The sequence below is a fragment of the Ammodytes marinus genome, assembly GCF_949987685.1.
Source record: "Ammodytes marinus genome assembly, chromosome: 19".
Taxonomy (NCBI): Eukaryota; Metazoa; Chordata; class Actinopteri; order Uranoscopiformes; family Ammodytidae; genus Ammodytes; species Ammodytes marinus.
This window is the reverse complement of record NC_137223.1, coordinates 15,377,973-15,400,391: the sequence shown is the minus strand read 5'-3', so window position 1 is coordinate 15,400,391 and position 22,419 is coordinate 15,377,973. Positions and strand designations below refer to the sequence as shown.

The 22,419-nt window shown below is 40.4% G+C and overlaps 1 protein-coding gene across 2 annotated transcripts; it reads right to left on the bottom strand.

Moving 5' to 3' along the window:
- Positions 1 to 7,646: 7,646 nt before the first annotated feature.
- On the bottom strand, positions 7,647 to 20,733 carry trdn (triadin). Of its 2 annotated transcripts, XM_080048460.1 has the most exons (6): positions 20,342 to 20,733; positions 15,044 to 15,242; positions 12,491 to 12,532; positions 9,362 to 9,409; positions 8,521 to 8,682; positions 7,647 to 7,774 (listed from the first exon to the last, which is right to left on the bottom strand). In XM_080048460.1, the coding sequence occupies exons 2-6, from the start codon at positions 15,228 to 15,230 to the stop codon at positions 7,752 to 7,754; spliced, it is 462 nt and encodes a 153-aa protein (XP_079904586.1). In that variant the 5' UTR covers positions 15,231 to 15,242; positions 20,342 to 20,733; the 3' UTR covers positions 7,647 to 7,751. The 2 variants fall into 2 exon arrangements, with proteins under 2 accessions (XP_079904586.1, XP_079904587.1); XM_080048461.1 differs by lacking the exon at positions 12,491 to 12,532.
- Positions 20,734 to 22,419: the final 1,686 nt, after the last annotated feature.

Genomic DNA, 22,419 nt, shown 5'->3' with positions numbered 1-22,419 from the left:
CCAGGAGGGATGTTGCAGCAGCCCAGGCGGGATGACTAAAGCATGAAAGGAGGGTTGGGTAGAGTCCCTTGCGAGGTACAGGGGGGCAGGAGGGGGAGAGGGTGGATAGGAAACAGTGGATGGTGTCGACTGCTAACCTGCAGCAAGCACATATTCCATACACCGAGGCACAGGACATCTTCCGAAGAAAACAATGGGCCCAGGTGCAGCAGGTAGTAAACATACATGAAACAACCGCTGACATAAAACCAACATCTGTATGCGACTGGTATTTTTCTATGGCTCGGCTGCCACCTTCAGATCATTCAAGCACCTCTCTTGTGAACAGAGTCTTCCTGCTTGCATAAAAATCCAGTCATTTGAAGAGGAACTGCAGAATGTTTCAGATGTGCTCATTTTTAAACACAATTGGAGCCACAGCATGAGCCACGTCTTCATTTACTTCAAGCACGAGAAATTAAAAACAACAGCATCAGAGTTACAAATCTTCGTGCGGCTGCCACTTGAAGGCCTATGGCGCTCTATTAAATGTGTGGAATGGTTGCAAAAACATCTGAAGTGTTAGAAAAAGAAAAAAAAAATGTTCCCTCTCTTTCTCTCTCTCTTTCTTTCTGCAGTCTCAGATGGCGTGGGAGCTTCGACTGATCATTCACACTCTTCCTGTGTTCTGTGCAGCTGCTTTGAGTATTAGTGCGAGTGCGTTGTGTGTGTGTGTGTGTGTGTGTGTGTGTGTGTGTGTGTGTGTGTGTGTTTGTGTGTGTGTCTGTCTGTTTGTGCGTTTGCCTCTTCTGTCTTCCCAGCAGGGGCCCAGCTTCTTAAAGAAAACACAACATCAAACGGTAGTGAGGTTTGCTTTGTGTGTGCCAATGTAAGTCGCATTGTTTTTTTGTGCCAGTGTACTGTGGGTCCACATGTCTGTAGGGGTGTGTGTTGGAATGTGCGTGGGGCTGTATCCATGTGCCTCATTGTGTCGTTGCATGTGTCTGAGTGGGTTGTTGCGTGTGATAGTCATGGGACTGTGATCGCTTTGATCACGAACAGCGGCATGGAGAAAGAGATTACCTTTCGGTGCCGCTGTGAAGAGAAAAAGCGCTCTCAGTAGGTTGATAAAACCTCCTCAGCAAAATTTGTATCCTTCTCATTTCACCGACAAACACCGGGCAACAAGATGGTAGGTGGATTTGGTTACCTTTGGACAGAGGCAGACTTGCTGTTTCCCCCTTTCCCTATAGTCTTAATGCTAAGCTCTAACAAACAGTTAGCTCTATAGTGCTATACCATACAGATATGTGATATGTGATGTTGATGTTCTCATTTTACTCTCGGCAAGAAAGCAAAAAAGGGCATTTCCCAAAATATAGAACCATCCCTTTAACAACTGAAACAGTTTGTGTAGGTAAAAATCTTGTGACTTACAACCTATGTTGGTACAAATCCCCCTATCTGGACCCGTATACCCTTCAAATGCTGAATACTGTAGCAACTTGAGAAAAACCTTAACCTTACCATAAGCAAAAGGAATTCTGGATTTCAAGAACTAAGGAGTTTAATATTTCTGTGCAATAACCTGAATAAGACCATGTTCGTGTAGCAGTATGCTAGTATAACACTGGCTAGCTTGCCGGCTCTTGCAAACTCCTAATCCAGTCAAATGTTGGCTTTTGTGCTTAGTGTTTGATTTTAGTTTCCTATCACGGGTTCAATAATGATGAGTGCTTACTTACACAGCTTACTGTGTGGTGATTATTACTCAGTGGGATCATGGGCCGTAAACACCGTCTGTAAACACACTCAAAATAAACTAATCACAGAGAAAGGTTGTGTGGCAACGATGATCCAGGAAATCTGTTTTGGAATTATGAAGCATCCGGGGAAAGAAGATATCAGAATAAGATGAGATGAGATAGAATTTTGCTTAACCCATGGGAAATTGCTGTGCAGTAGTAGCTGTACAAAGGGAGCACATATAAAGAATACAATAAAGGTCTCAACCTAAACATAACTACAGCCAGAGACCCGTGGGACTATATCGTATGTCTTATATGAACATTTTTCATCATCATTGTCATCATGAAGCGAAAGCAAGTGGTACATCTTGACAGCGTTGTTGTTGGTTTTCTAATAAAGTTGTCTTTGGTCACTTGAGGGACTTTACATTTCCTAGGGACTAACCAAAACCACACTCATAACCATAGCCATTTTCATCTCTTCTTGCCTCAACCTAACCGTCACCTTACTACTGTAGACTTAACTTTTGTCCCGAATGCACAAGATGTCGCCTATTAACTGATCCTAAGTCTATAGTGTGTGTCCCTGAATGTGACGTAAATCAGAAATGCACACACACACACACACACACACACTAACACACACACACACACACACACACACACACACACACACACACACACACACACACACACACACACACACACACACACACACACACACACACACACAAACACAAGGGCTTATAATGGCAGCCTCATCAGCTTGTGTGACCTGAGCATGTGTGAATGTGAATGCGTCATAACTTGAAGGACGCTATGAAAACAAATGAGTCAATACTCTAGTGTGTCTATCTGTTGAATAATAATATAATAATAAATATTATGAACCATTCTGTGAAAATGAAATCCATCAAGGGAGAACATTAACTTTTAAAACTATTCTTCTTGGAGATGAGTGGGTTTCAAAGAGATGCACAGGATCACTGCGGCATTATCAAATATTCAACACTGACATTTCCTTATGAATGTGTGATACAGGCACATTGTCTCTCTGAGATGGATTTTGCATAAGAGAGATCCAAGAATATGTGTCATATCTAGTGTTTGTGTGTGTGTGTGTGTGTGTGTGTGTGTGTGTGTGTGTGTGTGTGTGTCTGTGTGTGTGTCATTTGCACTTATTTGTGGGTGTGTGAATGTACCCCCTACCGGTTCGGTTCAGCCCTGTGTAAAGCACGTAGCCTAAGGGGCCCGGGTTGCCAGGTTGTGTAAATAAATTAAAGCAACAAATTATGTTTAAAAGCCTCTCCCTGAGGCCAGGGGAAACTAAGATCCATTATTCATGCTTTTTACTGCTGGGAATCTAAAGGCAGGTGTGTGTGTTTGTTTGTGTGTGCGTGTGTGTGTGTGTGTGTGTGTGTATGTGTGTGTGTGCGTGTGTGTGTGTGTGTGTGTGTGTGTGTGTGTGTTTATGTGTGTGTGTGTGTGTGTGTGTGTGTGTGTGTGTGTGTGTGCGTGCGTGTGTGTGTGCGTGCGTGCGTGTGTTTTTGTAATTTTTTTTTAATTATTCAAAGATTAACCGCCCTTACCCCATCACATTATCTTGTTGATGAAATTGAATACCATTTACATTTTGATACCTGTAATGACAACCACAACAATGTGAATGATGTTATTGGTGCTGTAAATGGAGACACACTTGTAATAGCAATCAAGTGCGAGAAACACTTGAGAAAGCGGAAACTGCAGTTTTTCTTTTGCATCACATCTCAGTGAACATCGGGATGACAGAGCATTGCTCATCTGTGTGATGTAGAGTAAATGTGTATTGCAGGATACATAATATAATTTGAAGAAAACGACGGAGAGTGGCTAAAGTTTTCCATGTCGATAGACTCATTCTTCCCACACATCCTGATCCAGTATAAGGCTCCCCGCCCCCAGTATGTAGTTAGTACAACTCCAACCAGGAACCTTCTTTACACATGACCACACCACCCCCTGGCTTCTCTCTTCTCAGCTGTCGTGTCTACTTCGGTGGATCCAATATTGAAATTGAGCATATTCACATGAAAACAGCTTTAATTGCCTCTGCTTCTACTGCTGCTGCTGCTGCTGCTGCTAGTCACAGTTAGAAATAAATGGTGTCAACGCATTTTCCTCAACTGTTACTGTAAAAGGTTCTACATTTCACAAAATATAAGTGCCTTCTTCTTGCCGAGAGTTTGGTGAGAAAATCTATACCAATGTCATCACTGTCTTTGTAATATTAGGTGTGTCTGTGTGCCGGCTGGATTATCTTAACTTTAGCGCAAAGACTGGGAAGAGGGGGAAACACAAGTAACAACTTCCACCTTCCAGCACTTTTGAACATGTTACAACTTATTTGTTTAATCTGTGCAATTACCAAAAGTAGTATCCAGAGGTATCATTCTTCTCACCTAATTCTCTGCACACAAAAAAGAGTTAATAGTATAGTGATCATTCCACAATACTAGGCTACTGCAATCCCGTCTCCCACCCTGCATCCCTTTGTTTAATTCTGTTTGCACAGTCAAAGACACACGGTTTAATTAAAGATGGTTCATCACATTACCTGTAAAGCTCTGTGCTAAATCATCGTCCGGATGGAGCTCGGTCTCCTAAGAAACCATTACCAGAGTGAAAGTGGTGTTCATTTGCCGTTCATTTACTCACTATCCGAGATGGAACAAAGAACGGGCATTCTGCAGAGAATGGATGGTTTGTTTTGACAAATCAATTGCTCTTTTATGAGCTACATCTCTACAAAGACAAACACAATTTTTTTCTGAGCCGCATAATGTTTGGGAAGAGGTTTCCAGTTAGCCTTTTTGACCAACTAATTTGGCAGAAAATGAGTCGACACTTGGCTTGTCCTGGTGTTGAATTATTATTTATTTTTTGCATGATTCACTGTAAGGCCTACCAATAAGCCATTATGTCACGAGACAAGTGACATAAAAAAAATGCAATCATTTATAATAGAATATCTTGCTAAGCGGGGTCTGAATAGATAATAATGTAGCCTATTATGTAATGTCATTTACTGAACCAATCCCCTGTAGTCAGAGAATTTCTGCTACGCTGCTACTTTCACTTACAAAGTGGGTAAAACCCATAACAGCTAATAAAGTTATGATTTTCATTTTGATTTAGGGAAATTTCACTAAGCCAAAAAACACATTCCCACAATGCTAATGCGGACCGACTCATTCCAATCGAACATTAATGTATCCAATCCACAGATGTAAATCATACAGACATTTCCATCGGATGCTGTAGACGACAGTAAGGTTTATCAGACAAAAATTGGGTAGATGAAGAAACATTTTTGAAAGAAATGACATGATTAAGAAACAGTAGATAGTAGATAACGTCCTCTTTTATTTACAGTACACGAACACACAAATGGTTCCCTAAAATGTTTAAAAAATATATATATTTTCTGTTTGTGGCAAATGTTTCTCAACTTTTTCATATAGAAAATGCTAAATTTTGGTTTGGAAATGTAAACTACCTCCCAAAATATGCAAATGTAGGAGGAAAATAAATGTGTAATTTAGCTATTTTTGAGTTTTTGAGCACCTCAACATTGAGAGGATTACTGTACTTGAACACCAGGCTGGTGTAGGCGAGCGACAGTCGCCCAGGGGACATGGACCTGAGCTGAGTCAGGATGTCTTCGTATTTGAATGCTCGTTTGATTTTGTGCCGTGCCTCCAGTAGAAAATTAGATGACTCAGGATTATTTATTTTTTTGGCACAAAACTTGTCTTGGTGTGTTTACACCAGCGTTGTAGATGCACATTCTCACAGTCACATTTTGAGGAATTCTGAGGGGAAATATTGTACTTTAAACTTTTCACCAGCTACTTGTCACATGTATATTGACATATTTTAAGCACATTTGTTCTAATACTACTGTAAGAGCCATTCTACCCATGTAAAGTGTTCATTATAGCATTTGACTTGTACTGAAGTTAGTATTCTTTGCTGTGCTCTGTTTTTCTCCCACCATCCAAAAGCATCCAGGTAAGGTAAAGTGGGAAATCCTGATCGTCCAGTGTTGTGACAGCGTTCAACAAACCAACAGATAGATACTTTACTGTGTATTGCTGCTTTTTGCCTTGTGCATGCTGACAAATAATATCAATGATATCTATTTGTAACATACTTATTTAGATCTAAGGATTTGCTGAAAACATATTTCAGAATGCAGCACCTTTTTTGTGTTTTTACAAAGCCAGGGTTTTGCCCTGGTTGCATGTTGAATTGGTACCGTTATATGAGGCCACATGATTCATACATCTATTCATACATGTTGCTGGTGATCTAATGCTCAGGCTCGCAGTCCATTGCTCTTATTTTCATTAGGTCCTGTTTTTCTAGCTGTTAGTCATACTGTGTCCTCTTTATCTCACATACTAAGAATTATGAATTTGCGGTTCGCTTAGTTTCCTCTTGGTTGTCTAACCACCAACCACTTATAATGTTTCCAGCTCCCTGTTGGTTTGTGGGTCTGATACAGCAGGGCCCTTATCTCTTCCAATGTCTTAGGCTTCCTCCTGGCGTAACCTTCCATCTTCCTGCCTGCCAGGTTGCTGCTGTTAGTGTACCTCATCACTGGCCTGGTGCCGACACGGGGGCTTGTTAGTCATTGGTCATCTCCACCTCAGACCACCGGCTGTGCAGACAGATAGAAAGACTGGGAGGGAGCGAGGGAAATGATGGGCTGCCACATTGCTCAACAGTGTGGGCTGAATTTCCAGCCTCATAAAAGTGTGTCAAATTGTGTGTGTGTGTGTGTGTGTTGAGGGGGTGGAGGTGGAGGGGGGAGGGGGGTTGGGGGACAAACCTGATAGGGTTGAGACTTGTTTTGGTGGTAAAAACTAGTGCTACTAGTGAAAAAGTTTGTCTAGAGCCCTGCCTTTTGAAACTCTAGACCTAGAATCAAATCACCTATCCATTTATTGTAGGCCTACGGTTCTTCTTTACTTACGAAACCATTAGTCTAATTTTTTTTAAATATTGTATCATTCAAATTATTATTCTCAAGTGAATTGCAAAATGACCTCACAGTATCTGTCTGCTTAAATTGATTTTACCTTTTGGAGCTAAAAAGAGATGATACTTTTGACATCTAAGTTGAGACAAATGCTATATTTGTTGTTAATGTGTCACTGAATATTACTATGTGCCAAACTTTGTATGTATTTTGTTTCCTTAAATCGAATATCGTTATATGCAAGAAGATATGTAATATCAATACGTTTTGCAAATTGGAGATTTGTGCAATTTTGACTAATGAAGCACTATATCACTATTTTCTGAAAATGGCTGGGAATTTATTTCTAAGCGGTCTAGGTGTTTTGATTCTAGGTCAAGAGTTCCATGAGGCTGTGATTAGCATGACTCCTCAGTTCACAATGGATTAGCACAGGGGCTTGTTTGAGCCACAGCAGAGATTCTGGTATCACGAAAATGCTATCTAGTTGACCAGGTAGGTATCAATCAAGAGTTTTGTTTTCTCCATTTGATAATCTTTTTACTAGATGTTGTCAGTTTCTGGCTCCCATAGAGGTGTAGGATGCAGCTGGCCACAAGCACATAGGGAATGTAAAGGAACAGAGTAATGGCATGTATTTTTATTACGCTGTTGATTTAAAAGATGGAAACTTTTCCCCCCGAAAACAGTGTCACCTACATATACTCTTTTAGAGAAAACCCAGAAAAACAGTGTGAGGAATATAGGCTACAGATATGGGAAAAAACTGTGATGTTGATTCAAAAGTGCTCAGACAAAAGGAAAACGAGATCAAGATTTCAAATTTGCAGATTTTAATTATATCAAATTTCACTAAAGGACAGACAGACAGAAATAAAGCTATACAGCCTCCTCCTCCTTTTCTTTACGTCCACCCTCTTCCAATTCAGTCAGACTCTCGTCTCGTTTTGCCTTTCTCTTCCTCTTTGCGGCTCATCCCCTCTCTGCGCTGCTCTTGCTCAGAGCTCCTCAGAGACTAAAGCTGAACGAAAAAGGAGAAAAAATTTAAATACCGGTCTCATCTTACGTATATTTCTCATCAGGATATGGCTCTTTACATGCAAAAAAACAAAAAAAAAAAAACAGCATTTTCTCGGCTGATATCACCACGCCTTTAATGCACCACATACTAGGCAGCCTGCGTAAAGAGAGGATTTCTTCTCAGTGTTGTGTTGATGCTTTGGCCCTGCACCTCTTCCACTGTAAAATGAACTGCACTCAGTACTGAATGAGAGCATCTGATAAATGTTGCTGAAGCAATGTGAAAATGCAGATCAAGTTTCCATGCAGTTAATTAACAGTAGCTCTAATGGGCCACTGCTTTTGATAATTTGATAAAGAAGATAAGACGGGACGTTTGTTTTTTTATGCTTGATGTATTTCCACAATTAAGTGGGTCGGAAGGGCATCGTATTTGATATAACTATGGTAGTCGGCGAGTAATTATGTTGCAACAGCTCCATCATTACGGTTCTGTGCACAGCCATGATGAGCAGATGAACTGAAAACATCTGTCTTTTGGATATGAATAGGAAGAGTTTGACACCAGATGTGTTTATTAATACATTAACATGCTGATTAAAAGTCTTGGAGCTTCTATATTCAGAATATTAAACATGATTATATCCTGACTAAGTTGTTAAGAGGGCACCTTGCCCATGATATTAGTATTTCCCTCAGCCTTCCACATGGTAATGGTGAGTTAGAGTGAGGTGGTAATGTTCTTACATGTGATGGTTTCAGATAGCTGGTGAATACCTTCCTCCTCCTCATCAGGAGCTACCAGACTGGTAAGGAAAGTCCATGTCATCTCCAGCCAATCGGTGCCCTCCTGAGCTGTGACGTCAGCAGGCACCTCAACAGGGCGCGATTTCATTGGACGAACACCAGCTATGAGGAGAACAGCAAATAAATAGAACAATTAGAAAGAATGGAATGATTATTCTCATATATTTAAGATATTTAAGAATAAAACTGAACTTGAAAGGGCTGGGAAAATATCATAAACCTTTACGAACACAAACTCCAGTCTCAAGATTGAAACTGTTTGACACACCCAACAGTGATATCAGAAAATAAACCGACACAGTTTGGTCACGGTATGTTACCAGTAAAAATAGCATTCTATGTTACAAAATGAGATATATTTAAAGTTATAGTGTGTAACTTCTGTCGCCCCCTTGAGGATTTCTGAGTAATTGCAACCACACTGTCTGTGCATCTATGTAAGGCGAGCCTTCGGTGATCCTTCATGGATTTTATTCTTTCTGCTGTATGTCCAGGTTTTTCCTTTGATTTAACAACTGAAACATTTCGTGGGCGCTTCTTGAGCTCCTGCGCCAGTGTCAGGGGCCGACCCCAGTTAGTAAAAGCTGTCATGCTGAAAAATACAGAGAGAGTTTTGTGGAGCTGATTGACTTAATCGGCTTTGTGATAACTCATTTTGCGATGGCTTAATGTCACATTCATCTATATGAAAAAAGTTACAGACTATAGCTTTAAATTCATAAGCTCAGAGTGAGCACGAATGCAATGCAATGCATGTGACGGTTTGGGAGTTTCTGCTTGCCTCTGGCCCTCAAAGCTCTCTTGGCGATGGCGGAAGGAGGAGGGAGACCTGGAGGGAGAGAAACGGCAGATGACATGATAAGAGGGGTACAAATACAGGAGAGACAAAGGAGGAGAGAGAGAGAACAAAGAGACAACGGAAGAGGGATTTCCACAAAGAGATAAAGTCACACGGAAGAATAATGATCAACAGCCTTCATTGCACGAGCATATGTTTTTCAATCATTCGCAGCCACAAACGGCTTAGTGTTTTGTTCGGCAAACATGATTAAAAATAAAAGTCACACGACAAACAAAGCACACTTTTCACCACACCGAGCACCGCACGTCTCGTAGATGCAGAGGACATGCTGAACAGGTACACAGCATTAAAACAGCAACGGCACAAACACCGCTGACGTTGACTGTCCCACTGTGTATTGGCGTGACTATATTGTCAACTTCTGGTTTCCGCTTCATCTGGGCACATGTGCCAAAGAACAACCTGGAAGCACTTTCTATCAAGACACACTATATAAAAGGGTTCATAGGTTGTTTTTTAAGGCTCAATAAAACACATAATGCCTTAGATCAGCAACACGCCAATGAGTAGTGGAGTAGAGTAATAATGAGTAGAGATTTGGGGTTGCAAGGTTTGTGGTCATCCTGCTGCAGCATGATACTGACCATGTTGTATTTAGCTCTTTGATTTATCAGTAGTTTACTTTGATGGGCATAACATTTGTGTTAACATTATTCAAATAACTATATTACATTGACCCCTCCGTGATATCCTGCTCTCATCAATGAATCCCTTTCATTTCCCCTCTCCCCAGTGTAAAAAGCTTGCCGCCTGACTGTTGTGCAAGGTCTCGATGCCAGGAATCGTATAACAGATCCTCATAAACAACTGATTAATGCACTGACATTTCTTTGATTGACACACACATACACACACACACACACACACACACACACACACACTCATGCACGCATGCACACACGCACACATGCACACACACACACACACACACACACACACACTCATGCACGCATGCACACACGCACACATGCACACACACACACACACACACACACACACACACACACACGCACACACACACACACACAGACACACACACACACACACACACACACACACACACACACACAGACACCAGGAATAGAAGGCTAACATTTCTCTTTTCCTTTTCATTAGTCTATTTATTCAGGTTCTTTTCGACTGTATACCTCTCTACCTCTCTGTATGTCTTTCTTGTTTTTAACTCATTACATCTCGTCTTTAAACTCTTCCATTAAATATGTTCTCTGTTCTTCTCTCAACCTCTCTGCCTTTGATTATTTGTGTGTGTGTGTGTGTGTGTGTGTGTGTGTGTGTGTGTGTGTGTGTGTGTGTGTGTGTGTGTGTGTGTGTGTGTAGTTTAAGGAGCCACATCAAAAGGATAAGAAAAAAACAAGGAAAAGAGAGTAAAACACAAAGTGTGCTGATGAGATAAAAAGAAGAAACCCAAGAGAGCCCCAGAAAACCTTTTGGAAGAAAAGAGCAATAAAGCTGGGAGAGATGGATAAGAAAAGCTTTGCCTTACACAGAGCTTTGCTTTCTTTCTTTCTTTCTTTCTTTCTTTCTTTCTTTCTTTCTTTCTTTCTTTCTTTCTTTCTTTCTTTCTTTCTTTCTTTCTTTCTTTCTTTCTTTCTTTCTTTCTTTCTTTCTTTCTTTCTTTCTTTCTTTCCTTCGTGTCATATTTAAAGTTGGAGTCAGCAATCAGTGAATATCTACCCATGATCCGCTACCTGTCCTTATGTGTGTATTCTGAGAAAAATAATCTGTTGTTGATACACAGCCTAGCCATCGTTTCTGATTTTCTAATGCTACTTTGTCCACACACACACACACACACACACACACACACACACACACACACACACACACACACACACACACACACACACACACACACACACACACACACACACACACACACACACACACACACACACACACACACACACACACACACACACACACACACACACACAAGAAACTTTCTGCTCTTTCATGAAAGGGAGAATTGTACTTATTCTGCATTGTCCAAAAATATCTCCTTGCTGTTCCCTTTACACACTCTGGCCTTTATTGAAATGTCACGGCGGCAGAAAGGCCCTGGGATTAAAAATGCAGCCCCGCATTTTGTCATTGTCAACTTGCAAATATTATCTCCGGAAAGTGGGAGATAACTACAACGGCAGGGGACCGCTTTGTTTTCGTGCTCAGCTCAGGACTATCATTATATTAGGCCTGCTAGAGATGTCTCCTTGACTTTGTAACATTTATTGATAATTCTGCATGAAATATAGCAGGTCGATGAATCACCCGGGGGACTTTTCCACTGATTATCACGTTAGCCACATCAACTTGAACACATTCTTTTCAACAACATCGGCGTTCGATAGAAAGTGAATCTTGAAAAATGCCTAAATGATTCAATTTGAAATCCCATCCAGCCTACATATTCACTGTCATACAGTTAGTCAATAACCTTCCTATACGTCTATTTATAGCCAGCACATCACACGGTTTCTCAGTCATTTAGAGCAGTTAGCAGGGCCAGAGGAAACAAAGATATACATGCAATCCAACACTGGTAATAGCAATATATTGTGATTTCTACTCCCATGATATCAAATCAAATCAAATCAGTTTTATTTGTATAGCCCGATATCACAAATAGACATTTGCCTCAGTTGGCTTTACATTCCATACAATATGACACCCTATTGTATTGTCAGCTCCAAAAATCGATATTTTGGAGACAGAAAATTTAGTTTTTAACGGTTTGGGAGCTACAACGCCCCTCTTGTAGATGTCATATTATGGCTATAATTGCCTAAAAATTGCCAGGGTTTTGAATTTGAGTTACATTTTTTTAATAAACTGTTTTGACTCAATTTGTCTGCTGAATTATCAATAAAAGACAGGGATTGAGAAAACACAGACATGGTGACAAACAGGGGATCCATTGTAACTTGATTGTCTCTGGTTCGTCACAGGCAAACATTCTAGTACAAGCGGAGCAAGCGGTGCAGTCAAACTGTTAGTGTTTCTTTTGGCTGTTGTGGTTGTTTTTATTACCGGGAGATAAACACACGGGGTCGTCACAGTATGGTGTGTACTCTTTGGATGGGATGGCAGGTGATTGACGGCATGAGGATGATGGAGAAAATGGTGAAGGAAGGAGGAGAGGAGTTAGGGATGGATGTGTCGCATGTGTGAGGCATGGCAGATACATGGTGTTGTGTGGTAGTGGTGGTGTAGTGGTGGGAGTGAATCAGGAGCACATATGAGTAGAATTGGTGGAAAGGTCATTATCAGGGTAAATGAACTGCACACTGCAATACACCTGTAACACAATCAAAGTGATTGATTTCCTTGTTGTGTGGTTGGAAGATCGGAGGCAGTTTGACCTTTGTGTGTCCGGTCTATTTAGATCACCAGAGTGCAGAGCTAAGATAATGTTTTACTATCACGCTCACATAGGACTATAAGCTAATGCTTTCATTTTTCATGTCCATTATTTCTGAATATTTAGATTTCAAAGAAGTTCTGTAAATGGTAATGCAATTGGTTACCAACACTGGGTAAAGAAGAGAATATCAATGAAAGAAAAGCTTTATTTTAAAGAGCAATATGTTCTTAATAAGAATAAATATTATTTAATTATTGAAAATGTATTCACCATACATTATGTTGAATGATTGCCTGCAGAAATATGTTGGCATGGTAAGCTAACATGCTAACAATTACTTAAAATCAATACATTCCAGGTGTACCAGGTCAGGTGTAAGGCGGTCTTGTATTTATTTGTCTGGAATCAGTGGCATATAACACAGTTCCAAGAAACATCCCATAGATTATTATGAAAATACATTTACAGAATCATTTACTGAATAATGCATTAGCCTACCAAATAGGGATAGTGAACAACACTCGTAGCCGAGGTGAAACTGCAACTTACCATCCTTTCACACTATTTTTAAACAAGATATACTGTATATGATTATGCCACAATTGAAAGTAACACTGATTCAGTTTGTGAGTTGTAACATTTTTGAATTGTACTAAAAAAGTTTATAACAATTCAATATTAAACTCTCTAAGTCCATAACTGGAACAATGTTATTTCGACCTCAGTATTGATATTAAAGATTGTTTAAATGCAGTCAATTTTACCATGAGAATGTTTACATGTGCACTAATATTTTGATCCTATACGTCAACCACTGAAATTATCTTTGGAATAAACAGTAGCTAGCCTGATAATCTAATTACATTACATCTGTCTGGGTTTAGTAAAAGTAACACTTTGAGATTTCTGGAAACAGACTTATTTGAATTGTTGTGGAGAGTAAACAGAGGAGACTGAGACAAACCTACTCTGATGTCTGTGTAGAGCTGCTGGTTATTAGCTTAGCTTAGCCTAAAGACTGGAAGCAAGGAGGGTAGGGGGGGAATAAACTCAACCTAATTATACAGTGTTTTACATTTCTTGTGTAGTTATCAGCCTAGATTCTACATTTACACAAATAAAGCAACATGCTTGGGAGTGTGGCATGATTGCTCTTCCTTGATTCCTCCTGTTGTGATACAATCAGACGTTTCTCATCTTCTTAAGATGTAAATGAATCATAGAAATGAATGGATGTGCAGACAGCGCCTGATCACTGCCAGCGAATGTGATGTCTTTAGCGAATCCGAAAATGTTTGAAGGAGAAATCTCGACTGCTGCATTTACTTTAATCAATGGGTAACAGAGCTGAGTTCTCAGGGAAATACATTGTCCATTATCTCATGACAATTAAGTAATTCAAGTGTGATCAGAGAAAACTAAATTTGATCACATTGTTAAGTCATGAGCTGGACATATCATGAGATAGCAGGAGAAAGCAAAGGCTCTCTTGGTTTCCTTCTGTATAGTGCAGTAGCAGCCAATCTATAGAATATTAAAGAAGTGCATGTAAACCAGATAAATCATTACTTTACTGTAAATGACTCATCAACATTATGACTGATGAGAACCTGTGTTATTATTAGTGCACATGTTAACACTTGGAGGTGCCCTTTCAATGTATTCTTCGAGTGTATAAGTGACAATGAGGAGGAGTGGATGGACTCAGTATGTACACAGCTGTATCACTACACTGGTACATAACACTGTCAACTGTTGGACTATGTCATGTTAGAGTCAAGGTGAACATGTGAGTGCACTCCTTAGAAAACAGTGTGTCATTCTCAACACGGTGGCCGGCCGCTCAAGTGAAAGGGAAACACACAGCGTCACTTTCAACACAGTCAGCACAAACGCTGAGACGTTATGTTATTAACATGTGTTGAAAAGCCAAATGAGATGATGTGTGCGTTCTCCTAACTTGACACACGGATGTCGTTGAATGTGATGACTTTCATAGGAGTGCTTCCACTTTTGAAGTTTGCTTCAAAAATGACTGAAAGGTTTTGTTGAATGAGATATGGATGTGTAAATGATATGTGAAAGATGGGTGTATAGTAAGTGAGAAGGAACGTGTCATAAAACATAACAAGCACATTATAATCACATAATGATGGAATTATAATTGTTGAATATAATTATAATGCAAATTAATATTAATCATCGACGGTTCTTGTTACCTGCCAGAGTTTTATAATCCAGCAGATCAAAGAGAACAATGGCGACTGCCGACCAGGTGAGGACCAGAGCCACAACCAGCAGCCAGGCCATCGGTGAAGTAAAGGTCATGATGACCTCATCCAAAAATGTCCTCTGATTGGTCCGAGGTGGAGGGTCCGCCTCCCCGCCATTGGATTGACTGCTCATTGGGGAAACTTGCTGAGGACAGGAACAGAGAGAGAAGTTAGGCTGAACAATATTTAAAAAATGTTTTTTCAAAAAAGCCATCCTCTATATAAATCACTGGATCCCTCATTCCCCTTTGTACAAACAAAGCATTTTTATTAGACCCTCCTGCATGTTACAATTATCTTTACAAGCTGAGATGGAGTACCCCTTTAAACACAGATTTTTTTAAATGTATCGAGCAGATGCGGAGTAACAAAATGACTATGTTCATACGGTGGCCATTTTGCTCTAACAACAAGGTCAGGTTGCGAACAGGGTGGAAATGATTCTCCCAGAAAAACGATTGTATATTGCAAAGTGGTCCTTGCGCTTGTCTCGTGTAACTCGGCTTAATTTCGCTGAGAGTTTTGTTTGTAGTGTTCCCAATACAAATTCCGTTTCCATTGTTTTCAAATTAAGCTAGGTATATAAGTGCATATGTTAAGTTAAGTTAAGTCCAGTCAAGTTAAGTTAAGTTACTTTATTAGTAATCTAGGGCTTGGTAGGGTAGGTATCAGTCTTGTTCCTAAACCAACGCTTATGAGACTGGAGACCAAAGACCAAAACAGAAAAAAATTGGGTCCGGAAAACCAAAACATTAAATTGAAACACACTCATATAAAAAATGCTCTGTACAGGGTCGGCTGACCATCTTCTGTGGGTTCGTCAGACCTTTCACATACAAGTAGTTATTTGAATAACTGTTATCATAATATATTCATTATGGCAGCTTTAAAGTGTGGGGAGATTGTGTGAGAGTGTGCAGGCACTCTTCAAATGAGCGCTGCACCAAAAATGCCCTTTTAACTTCAAAATCATGTTATTCCTGATCTTGCAGTGTCAATATGTATTTAATTGCCTTGACTGTAGTTTCTAGAATTGCTGTCCTCCCCACTTAAATTGTCAGTACAAATCTCTAGGAATTAGAGTGCAATTAATATTATCACCAACAAATTGTTTGGATTTGGTGGTAGACCTCTGTACCACGTGAACATGCGGAACGACAATTGGCATTAAAAGAAACCTAAATTTGAATGTAAAAAGCTTGGGAGTGTTGTGGGGGTGTGGGGTGGAAGGTCCACTTTTCCTTGGGGCGTTTCAGTGCAACACATGGTGACAGCCCATGATGGTATTGATGTTATAAACATTTAGCAGGATATTGACTTCTTCCCAGCATGCATTCACCGACGAGAACAAGTAGTGTGACTAGTCTGTGTTTGATATGGGCATTATGTAAAACTGGCATGTCTGTTGCATTCATGCCACCAATTCCTATGATTAATGCACACAACAGTAGCTGTTTGTTCACAAGGGTGTCAGTGAATCATTTAAGTATGATCTGTTTTTCTTTTGTGTTAGGATGAGAAACAGAGAGAAAGAGGGGGAACGAGTGGGAGAGAGCATAGAGAGACAGAGACAGACAGAGATTGCCCGAGGCGATTGGGAGATTAAATTCCATCTCACTTTGAAAAAAGCTGCTCTACAAGACAAATTGCTTCAGTAAAGAAAGTTTTCATCATTGTATGGCGGCAGGGGCCGTGTGCGGTGTGCCGTGTCGTGATGGGTTGTTTGCGTGTTGCTGCTGTGATCAATGCCTATCATTTATTTTTCCCAGTTTTATTTTTCATGCCTTCCTCTTAGATAGTTTATCGGCAAATATAAAGTGATAGTTACACGGCTGTGGAGATGTGTATTAAAATAGGATTGACTCATCTGGAAGAAATATGCCCTTCTCAAGACCATTAATTAGGCCCTACAGGATGCAGATCCACGGGAGCTCTGTATGCTCCGTGCTGGTCCTGCTGAAGCATTTTTTCACCATTCATTATGACAGTACCATTGACACAATCAGTTGGCGGCTTGGACCATGATGGTTCTCATCTTCACTGTCCATAAATAGAAGCTGAGTATAGATTAGAGACAATATTCCTGTGTCTCCAGTCCTTAGTAATCATTATATGTACTTAAAGGCACATGGAATTCATGCTTGTTCTCCTTATATAGGCTTTTATTTGTGAGTTGAACCCAATCAGTTAAAGGTGCTGTAAGCGGAATGGTTCTTTTAGCTAACTTCAGTCAGTTACTGCAGTTAGCAGTCCCCTCGCTCGTCCCTACGTCACCACATTAATGCGCTGCGGTCTTCAAGCAGCGAGTTATCTAGCATCATCTCAGATCTATAAGTGTGTTAAAACATGATAAAAAACATCAAAACAGACATTGGGAAGGATTTTTACCTGCTCCGCATAAACATTCACCCATCTGTTGCTCTGGCGTGCACCAGCAGTGAGACCATGAGTGAGACGGGTGTCGGTTTGTATCGTTCTCTCTTGTGATTTGATAAAAATGTCAGGATCCTCCAATAAGTTTATTTGCTGATTGCATGTAGAGCAGCTCACTGAGAGATCGGCTTCATGAAACGTGCACATTATGTAAGTGATCACTGTATGAATAAATAGCGATTTAACACTTATATTAACATAAATAAACCGCTTACTTCAACTTTAAGCAAATTGGCATTATTACATTGCCTGTTATGCACCCTGTGCACCCAACCCGTTCCTCCATTCCCGGAGGAAGACGTGCTTCACGAGGCTATTAAACGAGCGAATGCAGCAACAGGTATTATAACTTAATGCAAAAAGCAAGAGCAGGTTCGTGGTATTGGCCGTGTAGGAGACCCGAGTGCAAAACATCAATATAGGCCCCCTGTGAAACCCTCCATCCACCGCTGAGTGCCCACATCACACTAGGCTAAATCATATGACCTGACACTCCTGAGTATTTTGAAGTAGGCCCCTAAGATCAGGTAAAAACGAAGAAAAAAAATATTACATTTGGTACATGATATTTTAATTCCCTGCCTATATTTTTCAAACATTGGTCTCAATCCATAGACTAATGTTAAGCAGGTAGCGAGTTTAAATTGAAAAGAAAATAATCTGTCTATCTATCTATGGTACATGCAGGGTGGATTTATATTGTGAAGAATTGATGTGTTTGGGTTCTATAGCTGCTCTCGGGCTGACCTTTCTGCTGCATTCACATGGCAAACTACCAAATCAATTAAACATAATTCTTCCCACGCGCTCCAGAATGGGCTCATGTGTTTGTGAGCCTGATTGAAGAAAAGCAGACCATTGATTCTGGTGAACAACAGCCAACGTGTGTGTGTCATGTCAGAAGTATTTCTGGGTGTGCACTGTGCCCCTGTGTCTACGTGCATTGATACGTGCATGTGTGTGTGATATAAAAGCTGGCCATTGATCGATTGAAGCCCTGTCAATGGCTGGTCAGGCCAACGTATTGATCCACAGCAGGTAATACGCTCTCAGCAGAGGTCAAACAGAAAAAAAGCTAAACTTTGTATTCATCCCCTTCATCATTCTTCTCTAAACCTTGTCATTACACTGTCGGTCTCTGATATAAACCATTCATAGTAAAATCAAGTGTGAATCACAGTCTGCAAAAAAAAGGGTTCCCGTACAGTGAGTATGCCTCTGTCCTCTATTCTGAATCAAATGACCCAGCCCACCTGTTGTTACCACCGAGTGCTAAGCCGGTCTTCTTCACGCACACACACACACACACACACACACACACACACACACACACACACACACACACACACACACACACACACGCACACACGCACACACACACACACACACACACAGAGATACACACACACACACACACAGAGATACACACACACACACACACACGCTGCATCATTCACCCAAGGAATGAACAGAATTAGAACGACTTGCTGGGAGGCTATTAACTAGTATTTGAGGGCGAATGAAAGACTACAAAGCCACTTATGATAGAGAGAGTGAGTCATTCATTTGCCCCATGCTCTTCCTACCTTTTCACCCCTCACTTTAATCTGAGTGGTAGATTTACCTAGTTACTTTTCACGTTAAGGTTTGACACTGCTAAAACCTATAATAAGCTCATATCATACAACCCATTGTAAAAGGTTTGACCAATTGGTTCCCATTTTGTCCCTACTCCTATAGGTTGGCAACCAGTTGGCTTAACTAAAAACTGTACACAAAGTAGTTAAAAATACCTCCTGAAATGAATACCTTTCATTTTGATACTAACTTGCAGATCATGTCCTTATATCAAAGTAGGTGTGCATATGATGGCATATTGTTGTAAATGTAGTTTTCTGAAGTAAAAGATTAGAATGCTACTTCCACCACTAATCAATACTTCCTAATTCAGTATCAGCCTTGCTCCTTCAAATACCCAAAAACTCAGAATGTTCTCGTGTTAAATGTGCACCGATAACAGAAGCAGCGTTTTACAAGTCAGCTTTTCCTCTTGGTTAGAATTGAGCAATTACATGATTGCTCTGTGAGAAGAAGAAAGGGGGTAAAAAAAAGACAGAGAAGAAAAGGTTATTGATCATTTTAAAATCAAAGCGAATATTTTCAAAAGCAGTGGTTCCCCATCTAGGGTACCGGCCCCCCTACCGGACCTCCTACGGCACAAGATGAAATAAGGGAAAAGAGAGTATAAAATATTATGTCATTTTTTTCTCATTAAATACTGAATACTTCCAGGCCTCTAAAACTCCCTAAAAAGACACAATTAGTGTTTGATTGAACTGGCTCACAAATCACATCTACACTACATCTATGGTAAATGTTGACATGGCAAGAAAGTTTTGAACCTCTGGTTTAGCCAGTGCGCGTAGGAGAATTTATTTTTATAGATTTTGTACTGACAGTGTGTGGGTTTTAGCTGTCTTTTTAAACGGCCATTTAGAAAAAACACAGTTGATCTCTTGGGTATAAATTTGAGATTTTGTATTTGACATAACAAAAAAAAAAGTGCACTGTTATACCTTCAAGTGGCAATAAAGAAACAGTGACTGTGGCATTTGGTCATTGAGGGGGGGAGGGGACATTTTTCATTTTAAAGTGTATTACCGTCACTCTTACTGAACTGAATTGTATAAGTTATATTTGAGTAGATATTTCAAATGTCAATGAGAATAAGTGCATTTCCACTGACCTCAAGCATTCAGTTAAGTCAATATCATCATCATGAGTTTCTCTGAGAGTGAAGTGGATTTTTACCTTGAACTTTTGAGGATTCTCTGGATGTTCAATGATAACCTTCAAAGGCTCGGGAAATGCTGAGTTACCATAGGAACAAGTGTCCAACTCCTTTGTTAAATCCTTCTCTTTCTTTTTCCAATGTGAGAAAAAGACGATGCTGCTCTCAAATCCGACGGCAAACAGCACACAGCAATTGTGTAAAGCTGGATCACAGGAGTTCTAAAAATACACAAAAAAAACCCTTCCCCACGGGAGAAAATGGAAGGCGGCCCAGTGAGCAATTCTTTGTTTTTGTTTTTTTTATTTGTCCTTTTTGTTCATTTCAAATTCCTCTCTGGGTATTTCAGTGCTGTGCCCAACAAATTCCTGAGTCAAAGTTTGGAGATTCAGTTTCCAGCTGGTTAAATGAGATTGAGAGCGAAAGAGAGAAGCCGGGGATAGGGGGTTGACCTACTGAGAGTCACCCTGCCCCCTCTGAGGGTCCAAAATAGAGAGATGGTGGAAGTGGAGGGAGGGAGGGAGAGAGAGGGGGGGGCACTTTTAGGAATGAAGAGAGAGCTGAGAGGAAAGAAATCAAGTTGGATAGAAACAGAAGATCAAGGGATGGGGAGGAGAGACAAAAAGTAGGAAAGAATAAAGTGAGGAGATAACGGTTAAAAATGATCCTGTGCTGTGTGTCTGCTTATTGATCATTGTGCATTAATGGAGGCATGGGAGTACTGATCTCTTTGATTGTGTTGTCTGTTTGAATATCATTTGACATTAAATAATTGGTCTGTCCTCCAATAACACTTAGTTAGTTCATAGCGATTGTGCGTAACTTCTGTTTTCCCCGTGAGGAATTCTGAGTAATTACAACAACACTGTCGGCAAAGCTACATGAGATGGATCTTTATACCTCCTGCTGTACATCCAGGTTTCTTCTTTGCAGTATCAACAACTTAAACATTTCTTTGTTTGGCGCTTCTTGGGATTTTTCTGAACCACTGCGCCAGTGTTGGGGGGGCGACAACAGTTTGTGAAAACTGCCATACAGAGAGTTTTGATGAGCGGATTACTGAGGCTAAATCAACTTTGTGTCAACTTGTTTGACGATGGCTTTCAAGTAACCTAAAAAGTTACGCACCATAGCTTTAAACGTGTCAGGAGACCAAACTTGTTAAATGTTTGACCTTGTAGAGCGTAAACAATGAAGTCCTAAAGAAGAAGTTTAAACTTCTAAATGGCCCGACCTTTGTCATACTTCCTCCCGGGGAAACACATTCTCTCCTAAGTGCCCTAACTTGTCAAACAGAGGTTAAAATGAAGAGTAAATAATTGAATAAATATCTGCTTGAGCCCCATGCGAGTGTGTGTGTGTGTGTGTGTGTGTGTGTGTGTTTCTGTGTGTGTGTGTGTGTGTTTCTATGTGTGTGTGTGTCTATGCGAGAGAGCAATGGGAACGAGTAACCTGACCCCAAGTCGTGCCCTGGGAGCCTACACTGCAGAGGCTATAATTAGAGCTAGAGAGAGCAGCTGGTGTTAACATTGGACTGGACTGCTTTATATGTAGGGCACACAGAGGGCTGGGGGGCGACACCACACACACACACACACACACACACACACACACACACACACACACACACACACACACACACACACACACACACACACACACACACACACACACACACACACACACACACACAGACACACACACACACAGAGACACACACACACACACACACAGACGCACACGCAGACACACACAGGAATACGCACCGAATACATGAAATTCATGTCCAATCTTGTGTTAGACCATATACAAGAAACGGAATCTCAACTTTATTTTACACAGAAAAATTATCATTTCGACCAATTTAAGTATTAATCTTGAAATATTAATAAAATTAATATTTTGCGCCATTACATGACGTGTTGGTAGGCACTCTGCACTTCCCTATGTTGTTATATGAGAAAATAAATCTTGACTTTTTTTCATTGTATTGCATAGTCTAGTGAAAGTGGGAATAATGGTGGTGGAGATAACAGACATAATTGGAATGAAAAGTGAATTTCCCGAGCTGTCCTGCCTTCCCATGTTTATCTCTCCT